This window comes from Coenobita brevimanus, chromosome 91 (genome assembly GCF_032717465.1).
Source record: "Coenobita brevimanus isolate Jiangsu-jjx chromosome 91, ASM3271746v2, whole genome shotgun sequence".
Taxonomy (NCBI): Eukaryota; Metazoa; Arthropoda; class Malacostraca; order Decapoda; family Coenobitidae; genus Coenobita; species Coenobita brevimanus.
The window spans coordinates 32,354,727-32,367,484 of NC_137044.1; the positions used below are offsets into that span (position 1 = coordinate 32,354,727).

The window sequence follows — 12,758 nt, forward strand, 5'->3', positions numbered from 1 at the left end:
TGAGGCGGTTTGTGGAGTGAGGAGGAGATGCAAGGGACAGGATGGTGGAATGATGAGGTGAAATGAGCTGTGGAACAAAAGAAGAAGGCATATAGTGAATGGTTAGCGAGTACAGGAAGGGAAGAAGAGAGATGTATATGTGAGCAGAAGGGAGGTTAAGAGACTGGTGAAGGAGAGTAAGAAGAAAGTGGATGAAGAGTTTGGGAGGAATCTGAGTGTGAAATGGAGGGAGAGTAAGAAATTGTTTTGGAAGGAGGTAAAGAAAGTAAGGCAGTGTGAAAGGGGAAATAGTAGGGGAGTGAAAGATAGGAATAATAGATTGTTGGTGGAGAAGAGAGAGAAATTGAGATGGAAGGAGCACTTTTGAGGATTTGTTGAATGTAGAGAGTGAGAGCAGTGCGAGTATAAGTGGTTGGGGAATGGCTGGGAGAAGAAGAGATGAGAGGAGGGAAGAAGAGATCAGTAGGGCGGAAGTAGTGGAAGCGATGAAGAAGATTTAGTTGGGAAAGGCCCCAGGAATTGATGGGGTGTGTGGTGAAATGCTTAGGTATGGGGGTGAGATTGTTGTGGAGTGGATATGGAAGTTGTGTAGGTTGGCTTGGGAAGAGGGAAAGGTTCCAGAGGACTGGAAATCAGGTATAATTGTTCCATTATAAAAGGAAAAGGGGAGAGAGAAGTATGTGATAACCATAAGGGTATTTGCCTTTTTAGAGTGACTGGTAAAATATAGAGTAGAATACTCATTGATACGGTTAGGCATATGACAGAGGAGCTAGTTGGAGAAGAACAAGGGGGATTTAGGAAGGGAAAAGGGTGTGTAGATCAGATATTTGTTCTAAGATGTTTAGTGGAGAAGTATCTAGAGAAGGGAAGGAAAGTGTATGCTGCCTTCATGGACTTGGAGAAAGCTTATGACAGAATAGATAGGTAAGGTATGTGGAAGGTATTAAGAATATATGGAGTGGAGGGACATTGTTGAATGCTGTGAAGAGTATGCACGAGGGAGCTAGGGCTACGGTGCGAGTGGATGGTGAGCTGAGTGAGTTCTTTGATCTCAATGTGGGACTGAAACAGGGTTGTGTTATGTCTCCATGGCTGCTTAATATATACATGGATGGGGTTGTAAAGGAGGTGCAAGGTAGGGCAGTGGATGTGGGGGTGGCTCTAATGAATAAGGGTGAGATTTGGAAGATTCCGGTGCTGCTGTTTGCTGATGATACAGCATTGTTGTGTGAAGATGAAAGAGAGTTGCAAGGTTTGGTGAATGAATTTGGGACAGTGTGTAGGAGGAGGAAGCTGAAAGTTAACGTAAACAAAAGTAAAGTTGTGGTGTTTGAGAGGAATGAAGTCACAGAGTGTACAGTGAGGTTGGATGGTGAGGATATGGAGAATGTGAGTGCATTCAAGTACTTGGGTAGTGTGATGAGTAAGGATGGAACTTTGGGGGATGAAGTGCATGAAAGGGTACAGCAGGGAAGGAGGGTTGTTGGTTCACTGAAAGCAGTGATGAGAAATAAGGAGGTGAGTATGGAAGTTAAGAAGTCACTGCATGATAGTATTGTGATCCCTACCCTGATTTATGGGAGCGAGGCGTGGACCTTGCTAGAGGGGAACAAGTCAAGAGTGAGGGCAGTGGAAATGAGTTACTTGGGAGGAGCATGTGGAGTGACATGGAGGGACAGGTTGACAAATGAAGAAGTGAAGGAACGTTGTGGGGTGGATGTGGATGTGGTTGAGAAGATTAGGAGAAATACACTGAGGTGGTTTGGACATGTGGAGAGAATGGAGATAGAAAGACTGACTAAGAGGGTGTATGTAGGTGAGGTGGAGGGAGGGAGAGGGAGGGGTAGACCGAGGATGAGGTGGAGGGACGGAGTTGAGAAGTATATGAGGGAGGGGGGGGTGAGTTGGAGGGAGGGTAGTCAAATGGTGGGTGACAGAACGACTTGGAGGCGTTTTGTTTGTGGCCACCCTTTGCGGGATTAGGGCGTCGGGCTATAGATAGATAGATAGACAAAGGAAAAGGGGAAAAACAAGTATGTGGTAATCATAGGGGCATTTGTCTTCTCAGTGTAATAGGAAAAGTATATGGTGGGATACTTTTTGACGGAGTTGGGGAAATAACAGAGGAATCAGTTGGAGAAGAACAGGGAGGATTTAGGAAGGGAAGAGGTTGTGTAGATCAGATATTCATTCTTAGATCTTGGTGGAAAAATTTCTAAAGAAAGGAAAGAAGTATACGGCCTTCATGGATTTGGAGAAAGCATATGACAGAGTAGATAGACAAGGATTGTGGAAAGTATTAATAATATATGGAGTAGATGGGAAGTTGCTGAATGCCGTGAACAGTATGTATGAGAGTGCTAAGGCTGCAGTGCGTGTGGATGGTGAACTAAGTGAATTTTTCTATTTGGAGGTTGGATTGAAACAGGGATGTGTCATGTCTCCATGGTTGTTCAGTCTGTATATTGATGGGGTTATAAAAGAGATGCAAGGTAGAGTAGTGGATGTTGGAGCGGCCCTAGTGAGAGAGGGCAGTGTTTGGCAACTCCCCGTGCTGTCGTTTACAGTTGATACTGTGTTGTTAAGTGAAGAAGGGGAGCTGCAAGGCTTGTTGGATGAGTTTGGGAGAGTATGTAAGAAACGGAATTTAAAGTTGAATGTAGGGAAGAGTAAAGTTATGGTCTTCAAAAGAAGTGAAGTCAGTGAATGTACAGGGAGGTTGGATGAGGAGGAAATGGAAAATGTGAGTGCGTTTAAGTACTTGGGTAGTGTGATGAGTAAGGATGGAAGTTTAGAGGATGAAGTGCTTGAAAGTGTATAACGTGGAAGAAAGGTTGCTGGTTCCTTGAAAGCAGAGATAAGAAACAGGGAAGTGAACATGGAAGTGAAAAAGCTACTACATGATAGTACTGTGATACCAACTCTAACATATGGAAGTGAAGCTTGGACCTTGTTGGAGGGACAGAAGTCAAGAGTAAGCAGTGGAAATAAGTTGTTTGAGAGGAGCGTGTGGAGTCACATGGAGAGACGGGCTGACAAATGAAGTGAAGGAGCGTTGTGGTGGGGATGTGGATGTAATAGGAAGCATTAGGAGAAACACATTGAGGTGGTTTGGCCATGTGGAGAGAATTGAGAGAGAGACTGACGAGGAGAGTGTATGTGAGTGAGGTGGAAGGGGGGAGAGGGAGAGGGAGGCCAAGGATGAGGTGGAGTGATGGAGTGGAGAGGTATATGAGAGGGGTGTGAGCTGGAAGCAGGGCAGTGAAATGGTGGAGGACAAGGCTACATGGAAGCGATTTGTTTGTGGCCACTCGTTACGGGATTAAGGCATCTGGCAATAGATAGACAGATAGATATTGGAGGTACGCTGTGTCCTCATTTTTCGATAAGGGCCAAGACGTTGCCCCTGGGTAGAGGACTTAGGTTTGGAGTGTGTAGCACTTTATGGCCGGATGCTCTTTCTATTGTTTACCAATGACCCTTGGGTCGACTTGAACCTCCAACCCTTTTACCAGAGCGGAGCATTCTAACCCACTAAGACACCATTCATATATATATATATACATATATATAGATAGATAGATAGATAGATATACACTCGTATAAAGAAAATAGATGTGGTGATTGGTCCCCTCATTGGGCCTCAAAACTAAATAAAAATCGGTAACAGCCAGTCCCGTATCACCTCGTCGAAGTGTTGGGGCCAGGAGTTAGGCTGACAGAGTCCAGTACATGTAAGGGTACATAACCAGCCTACATCGAGCATTAAGAGGTGGCTACCTCCAGTCACCTCTTAATGCTCGTACCTACGCAAAATCCACTTCCTGGCACAGTTCAAGGGATTTGCATTTGACTCACACAGGGGGAGATGGTGATCGTGTGGTTACTGTAGAAGAATGATATATTCCTGAGAGGACTAGAGTTCCATCACAGAAAAGGACAGGGAGCAGTCTTATTTGAATTTCGATAAAACTGATTTTTTTTTTTAATAACAGAACGGAGGAAGGAAAAACAAATGAATAAAAAAAAAATAATCCATACACCAGATTACTGGTGTCCTCTGTTCATATATCTGTAACAGTTAGACTTGAACAGCTGTGGGTTGAAATTTGCAAGGAAAGAACTCTGGCGAAGCGAGTTCCAGAGAGATGCAGTTCGGGGAATGAAAGAATTCTGATAGGCAGATGTTCTGCAATATGCCTGAGTGACATTCCAGTCATGAGCGCTACCAGTTGCCCATGTAGCACGAGGGAAGGCATGGAGAGGTGGCACCATGGACGTAACTTCGTCTGAGCATTTGCCAAAAAAATATCTGCAAAATAATGCAAGGGAGGCAACGTTCCTTCTTACTTGCAGGGGAGGTAGTTTATTTGTAATGGCAGGGTTGTTAATTCTAACAGCCTTGTTCTGAATTTTATCTAGTTGTTTTAATGCAACCTCTCCACATCCATTCCACAAGGGTGAGTAATATTCAAGCTGAGAGTCCACATGACTCCTATAAATTATAGCTAACTGCTCATCAGTGAAGAAGTTACAGACTCTGTACAATAATCCAAGTTTCTTTGAGGCGGTTTTAGCAAGTGATCTAACATGAGAGGTCCAGCTGAGGGCATTGTTAAGTGAGACGCCAAGAATTGCAATACTTTTGGAGATGGGAATATTAGTAGCACTGAAGGTAATGTACGAGTCTGGCAATATCTGTCTATTAGTAAATTGTATATATATTTACTTTTACTAGCATTAAAAGAGACAAGGTAGTTTTGTCCCCATTCACTGATCGTAGATATATGGTCTTGATTTATGGAGATGGCTGTACTGAGTTGAGAGGTAGATTGAACTATGTAGTGTTGAATCATCTGCGTATGAGTGGTTGGGATTGTGGGTGACAGATAAGAGATCATTAATATGAACTAGGAATAGGGTTGGTGCCAGAACTGACCCCTGTGGCACGCCGGCGTTAACTGAGTGGCAATTGGAATATACATGATCTACTTTTATTTTCCTGTCACTAAGATATGAAGAAATCAAAGGAACAAAAGACGTTAATCTTTAGCAAGGGAGTTTAGACAGCAGAGAACGGTGCCATACTCTGTTGAAAGCTTTAGATATATCAAGAGCTACTGCATGAGTTTCTCCATGTAGATCAATTGATTGATGGATGGTATGAGTTAGGATATTGCGTATGTCAATGGTGGATCTTGCGTGGCGAAAACCATATTGTCTATCACTAATTAAGTTGTTGGATTCAAAATGTTTAACAATGTGCTTATTAATTAAAGTTTCAAATACCTTACCAAGAGAAGATGTGAGAGCTATTGGTCTGTAATCAGAGGGGTCAGAGGAACTTCCCCTCTTCGGAATTGGGTGGATATTGGCTTCTTTCCACGAATTTGGGAATAAAGAAGTACGTATGCATAGTCTGAATAATTTAGAACAGAGACAAGTTCAGGGGAACACTTTTCCAAAACAATTGGCGGAATTCCATCTGGGCCTGGAATTTTGTTGGTAGGTAAATTGTCTAGGATGGATTTTACATATCTTGTCTGTATTTTAAGTGGGTCAGTTTCGGGAGAGTCTGTTCTAGTACTGGGACATTCTGGCTGGTATCGTCTATGGTAGAGTTTCTGGCACATGTACTGGCAAAAATATCCTCTTTCCCACGCAGGTCATTTGTAATGTTGCCATCTGAAGATTTTAGTGGGAGAATGGAAGATGACTTGTTAAAGTTATTACTGAAAGATTTAAGAGTTGACCAGAATATTCTATTGCCAATAGGGTTGTTAAGTAGTTTTGATGCTTGCTTTTGAAGAAAGTTTGATTGATCTTCCGCTTGACCCAATGATATGCCATAGAAACTCTCTTGCTTATCTCATGAAAATAGTCCTGAATCACATAGCTCTACCTTGTATGCAGTACGGACGATAGTTGTTAGCACCGAAGTTGCGACATGTAAAGATGTGTGATATTTAGGAGGATTGATGGACCTACGGGAAAGGTCAAGCAAGTCTATCCCCTGAGCTGGAAAAATATGAATCTTGGAGTAGGAGGGCGGTTGTGTAGCACTTCCTGTTTTATAATGCTGACTAAGACACAATCACACTGCAATTCTTGCTACACTGTGGCAATGCCAGGTCTCCAGAAAAGGGGGCCAGGACAATAGGATGGTCACTGTCCACCTCCAGCCCAGCTCAGTCACACGTGCTGATGGTCGACGACCCTACTTTTTATGCATGAGGGTCGAGTTTACTGTGAATTCTGCCACTGGCTGGCTCTCATTTGGATCTCAGTTAGGAAAAGTGTCGTTGCTGTTGTTGTTGTTGTTGCCATTGTTGTTGCTGAGTAACCCCATTCTGTCTGGCCAACCAGACCCATCAACCTCAGGAAAGCAACCTAGCCTGCGGGGCTATCCCATACAGTAAACTGATGTTCCACTGTGGTGGGCAGTGCCTCACCATAAAATGGTACCTGGAGAAGTGGAGGTTTGGTTCCCGGATGGACACTGCATATGCGTCTCTCCATCCAGTCAACAGGGTCACCATAATAGGCTCCACATCACCCCATTATGTGGTTATATGGTTACCATCAAGCACTGCATATGTAATAAACGAAATCTTGACAAATTAATGACACTCAGGGGAAGGAACTGAAGCTGCCTCCCACAACTTGATATAGCACTTAACCACAGAGTACTCCACATGCTGACCAGGCGATAAGGCATTTAGGACGTCATTACGGGAGTCAGAGGGGAGAAAATGTTCAACATAAAGGAAAACAACCGGAAGGTTATGGACGCTGCAGAACACTTGGAAGACTGAGGCATACAGTAGGCCAAGAGAACCCAGTTAATCAATGTCCTGTTCTTGAGTTTGATCGAGTTCCTGCATTCCTTGTGTCTTCTAGCGCTTGAAGAATCCTCTGAAGGTTGGTGATATTGGGAAGAAGCGAGTCCAGGTTGCTCTGAAAACGAAAAATGAAATAAAAAATAATAGAAGTATCAGCAGCTTTCAGAGAAGTAGGTAGCTTATCATACCAGTAACTGCAGCAGTAAAATAATTTGGCACTGACCACAACAAAATTCATCAGTAGGATAGCTCTCCATACCATAAAAAATTTGGGTGTTATATTATTTTCAGTTTTATACCCTACCATGGAGGAAGATCAGCTGACTTGCAAATGTGCAGTATTGTTTTTACTGTGATTTGATAAGGCTTTCTTGATTATGGGGTTGAGGTTAGTGTTGCTCCCGCAAGAACATGTTGAGCTGCCTCTAACCAGCCAAAGAAATTCTATCTATCTATTGCCAGACGCCTCAATCCCGTTTGGGGTGGCCACAAACAAATCGCCTCCACGTCGCCCTGTCCCCCGCCATTTCACTGCCCTGCTCCCAACTCACACCCCCCTCTCTCATATACCTCTCCACCCCATCCCTCCATCTCATCCTCAGCCTCCCCCTCCCTCTTCCCCCCTCCACCTCACTCACATACACTCTCTTCGTCAGTCTTTCACCCTCCATTCTCTCCACATGGCCAAACCACCTCAGTGCGTTCCTCATAACGCTTCCTATCACATCCACATCCACACCACAACGCTCCTTTATATCCTCATTCGTCAGCCTGTCTCTCCATGTGACTCCACAGGCTCCTCTTAAATAATTCATTTCCACTGCTCTCACTCTTGACTTGTGTCCTTCCAACAACGTCCAAGCTTCACTTCCATAAGTTAGAGTTTGTATCACAATACTGTCATGTAGTAACTTTTTCACTTCCATGCTCACTTCCCTGTTTCTTATCACTGCTTTCAAAGAACCAGCAACCTTTCTTCCCTGCTGTACCCTTTCAAGCACTTCACCCTCCAAACCTCCATCCTTACTCATCACACTACCCAAGTCCTTAAACGTACTCACATTTTCCAATTCCTCACCATCCAACCTTGCTGTACATTCACTGACTTCACCTCTCTCAAAGACCATCATTTTACTCTTCCCTACATTCACCTTTAGATTCCGTTTCATAAACACTCTCCCAAACTCATCCACCAAGCCTTGCAGCTCCCCTTCGTCTTCATTCAAAAACACAGTATCATCTGCAAACAACAGTACAGGAAGTTTCCAAACACTATCATCTCTCACCAGGGCCACTCCAACATCCACTACCCTACCTTGTACCTCTTTTATTACCCCATCCATGAACAGATTGAACAACCATGGAGACATGACACATCCCTCTTTCAGCCCAACATCCAAAGAGAAAAATTCACTTAGTTCACCATCCACACACACTGCAGCCTTAGCACCATCGTACATACTCTTCACAGCATTCAACAACTTTCCATCTACTCCATATATTCTTAATACTTTCCACAATCCTTGTCTATCCACCCTGTCATATGCTTTCTCCGAATCCATGAAAGCCGCATACAACTTCTTTCCCTTCTCTAGAAACGTTTCCACTAAAGATCTAAGAATGAATATCTGATCTACACAACCTCTTCCCTTCCTAAAGCCTCCCTGTTCTTCTCCAACTAATTCCTCTGTTCTTTCTCTAACTCTGTCAATAAATATCCTACCATACACATTTCCGATTATACTAAGAAGACAAATGCCCCTATGATTACCACACACTTGTTTTTCCCCTTTTCCCTTGTACAAGGGAATAATTATACCTGACTTCCAATCCTCCGGGACTCTACCTTCCTCCCAGCCCAATCTGCACATCTTCCACGTCCATTCTACTGCTATCTCTCCCCCATGCTTCAGCATTTCACCACACACTCCATCAATTCCTGGGGCTTTCCCCAATTTAACTTTCTTCAGTGCTTCCACACCTTCTATCCTACTGATTTCTTCCTGTCTTCTCACATCCCTCCTCCCAGTCATTCCCCAGCCACTTATACACGCATCACTTCCATCCTCTATGTTCAACAATTCCTTAAAGTGTTCTCTCCATCTGCTCACTTTTTCTCCCTTCTCCACTAGTAATCTACCATTTTTATCTTTCACTCCCCTGCTAACCTCACTTCCATCCTGTCTTACTCTCTTCACCTCTTTCCAGAACATTTTCTTACAGTCCCTCCACTTTACACTCAAATTCCTTCCAAATTCCTCATCCACTCTCTTCTTACTCTCTCTTACTAATCTTTTCACCTCTCTCTTCCTTTCCACATATAACTCTCTCTTCCGCCTTTCAACTTCTTCCACGCCCCTATTTCTCATCCATTCATTGTATGCTTTCTTCTTTTGTGCCACAGCCTGTCTCACCTCTTCAGTCCACCACGCTGTTCCTTGCACCCCCCTCCGTCTTCTCCTCCTCCCACACACCACATCACATGCTGCACATATTTCTTCCGTAAATATCCTGCACACACCTTCCACGTCCCCCATCTGCTCCAATGCATATTTGCCCAATCGTTCCTCCACTTCTCTCTTATACTCTGCCTTTTTCTCATCCTCTTGTAACCTTTCCACTCTCCTTGCAACTACTCCTTCCTCTCGTCTTTCCCTTCTTCTATTCCTCTATCTTACATGTATCCTAATTCTGGCCACCACCAAGTAGTGGTCAGAAAGTCCACTCCCCCATCCTCTATAAACTCTTGCATCCATTACACATCTCCGCATCCTTTCATCCACACACACATAATCAATCATTGCCTTCCTTTCATTCAGTTCACCACCCACCCTTCTCATCACTCGCCATCATTTTATGCCTGAAGAAGGTATTGGCTATCACCAACCCCCTCCCAGCACAAATGTCCACTAACGCACTGCCATTCTCATCTATCTCAGCAGGCACACCCCACTCACCAACTATTCCATCCACCTTCATATTCCCTACTTTACCATTCATATCACCGATCAAAAACACTCACTTAATCCTTCCAAACTTTTGCATGCACACTTCCACATTTGTCCAGAACTCTTCTCTCACTTTGCTAGCACGATCTTGCGTTGGCGCATACACACACACAATCGCCCACATTTGTATTCCAACTTTCAACTTTACCCACACAATCCTTGACCCAACTGATCCATACTGTCCTTTTATTTTATTTTCTATTTTATTTTATACTTTTTGGCCCATCCATCTTTAAGTATAAATAATAGTTTGCACAAAAGAAAGCAAATAATGAATGGATGAGAAATAGGGGTGTAGGAGAAGCTGAGAGATGGAAGAGAGAGTTATATGTAGAAAGGAAGAGAGAGGTGAAAAGATTAGTGAGTGGATGAGGAATTTGGAAGGAATTTGAGTGTAAAGTGGAGGGACTGTATGAAAATGTTCTGGAAAGAGATGAAGAGAGTAAGACAGGGTGGAAGTGAGGTTAGCAGGAGAGTGAAAGATAAAAATGGTAGATTACTAGTGGAGAAGAGAGAAAAAGTGAGCAGATGGAGAGAACACTTTAAGGAATTGTTGACCAAAGAAAATGCAAGTAATGCTAGTATAAGTGGCTGGGGAATGGCTGGGAGCAGGAGGGAGGTGAAAAGACAGGAAGGAATCAGGAGGATGGAAGTTGTGGAGGCATTAAAGAAAGTCAAAATGGGGAAAGCCCCAGGAATTGATGGAGTGTGTGGTGAAATGCTGAAGCATGGGGGAGAGACAGTAGTAGAATGGATGTGGAAGATGTGCTGATTGGCCTAGGAGGAAGGTAAAGTCCCGGAGGATTGGAAGTTAGGTATAATTATTCTCTTGTACAAAGGGAAAGGGGAAAAAGAAGTGTGTGGTAATCATAGGGGCATTTGTCTTCTCAGTGTAAAAGGAGAAGTATACGGTAGGATACTTATTGACATAGTTGGAGAATTAACAGAGGAATTAGTTGGAGAAGAACAGGGAGGCTTTAGGAAGGAAAAACGTTGTGTAGATCAGATATTCATTCTTACATCTTTAGTGGAAAAGTGTCTAGAGAAGGGAAAGAAGTTGTATGCGGCCTTCATGGATTTGGAGAAAGCATATGACAGGATGCATAGACAAGGATTGCTGAAAGTATTAAGAATACATGGAGTAGATGGGAAGTTGTTGAATGCATGAAGAGTATGTATGAGGGTGCTAAGGCTGCAGTGCGTGTGGATAGTGAACTGAGTGAGATTTTCTATTTGAAGGTTGGGTTGAAAGAGGGATGTGTCATGTCTCCATGGCTGTTCAGTCTGTATATGGATGGGGTTATAAAAGAGATACAAGGTAGGACAGTGGATATTGGAGTGGCCCTAATGAGTGAGGGCAGTGTCTAGAAACTCCCTGTACTGCTATTTGCAGATGATACTGTGTTGTTAAATGAAGACGATGGGGAGCTGCAAGGCTTGGTGTATGAGTTTGGGAGAGTGTGTAAGAAACGGAATCTAAAGGTGAATGTAGGGAAGAGTAAAGTTATGGTCTTCGAGAGAGGTGAAGTCAGTTAATGTACAGTGAGGTTGGATGATAAGGAAAATATTGGAAAATGTGAATACGTTTAAATACTTGGGTAGTGTGATGAGTAAGGATGGAAGTTTGGAGGGTGAAGTGCTTGAAAGGGTACAACAAGGAAGACAGGTTGCTGGTTCCCTGAAGGCAGTGATAAGAAACAGGGAAGTGAGCATGGAAGTGAAAATGTTATTCCATGACAGTATTGTGATACCGACTCTGACGTATGGAAGTGAAGCTTGGACCTTGTTGGAGGGACACAAGTCAAGAGTGAGAGTAGTGGAAATGAGTTATTTGAGAGGAGCGTGTGGAGTCACATGGAGAGACAGAGTTACAAATGAGGATGTGAAGGAGCGTTGTTGTGTGGATGTGGATGTGATAGGAAACATTAGGAGAAACACACTGAGGTGGTTTGGCCATGTGAAGAGGATGGAGAGTGAGAGACTGACGAGGGGAGTGTGTGTGTGAGTGAGGTGGAGGGGGAGAGAGGGAGGGGAAGGCCAAGGATGAAATGGAGGGATGGAGTGGAGAGGTATATGACAGAGGGGGGGTGAATTGGGAGCAGGGTAGTGAAATGGAGGGAGACAGGGTGACGTGGAGGCGATTTGTTTGTGGCAACCCCGTTAAGGGATTAAGGCGTCTGGCAATAGATAGATAGATGGATGATGGTGATGATTTTTTTTTTTTTAATAGAACAGAGAAAGAAAAAACAAATGAATAAAAAAAAAAATAATCCATACACCAGATTACTGGTGTCCTCTGTTCATACAATATCTGTAACAGTTAGACTTGAACAGCTGTGGGTTGAAGTTTGGAGAGAAACAACTCTGGGGTTGCGAGTTCCAAAGAGATGCAGTTCGGGGAATGAAAGAATTCTGATAGGCAGAAGTTCTGGAATGTGGCTGAGTGACATTCCAGTCATGAGCGCTACCAGATGCCCGTATAGCACGAGGGAAGGCATGGAGAGGTGGCATCATGGGTGCAACTTCATCTGGGCATTCGCCATAAAAATATCTGTAAAATAATGCAAGGGAGGCAACATTCCTTCTTTCTTGTAGGGGAAGTAGTTTATTTGTAATGGCAGGGTTGTTAATAATTCTAACTGCCTTGTTCTGAATTTTGTCTAGTTGTTTTAATGCAACCTCTCCACATCCATTCCACAAGGGTGAGCAATAAAGCTGGGAGCGCACATGACTCTTATAAATTATAGCTAACTGCTCGTCAGTGAAGAAGTTACGGACTCCATACATTAATCCAAGTTTCTTTGAGGCGGTTTTGGCAAGTGATCTACCATGAGAGGTCCAGCTGAGGGCATTGTTAAGGGAGACGCCGAGAATTTCAATACTTTTGGAGATGGGAATATCAGTA

At 43.6% G+C, this 12,758-nt stretch overlaps 1 protein-coding gene across 1 annotated transcript in view; it reads right to left on the reverse strand.

The window, feature by feature from the left end:
- Positions 1 to 6,899: 6,899 nt before the first annotated feature.
- Positions 6,900 to 12,758, reverse strand: part of LOC145411954 (solute carrier family 23 member 2-like) — a 31,563-nt gene continuing 25,704 nt past the window's right edge. The window contains exon 12 of the mRNA XM_080281924.1: positions 6,900 to 6,960. Coding sequence (XP_080138050.1) covers positions 6,900 to 6,960 — 61 coding nt within the window. The remainder of the gene's footprint in view (positions 6,961 to 12,758) is intronic.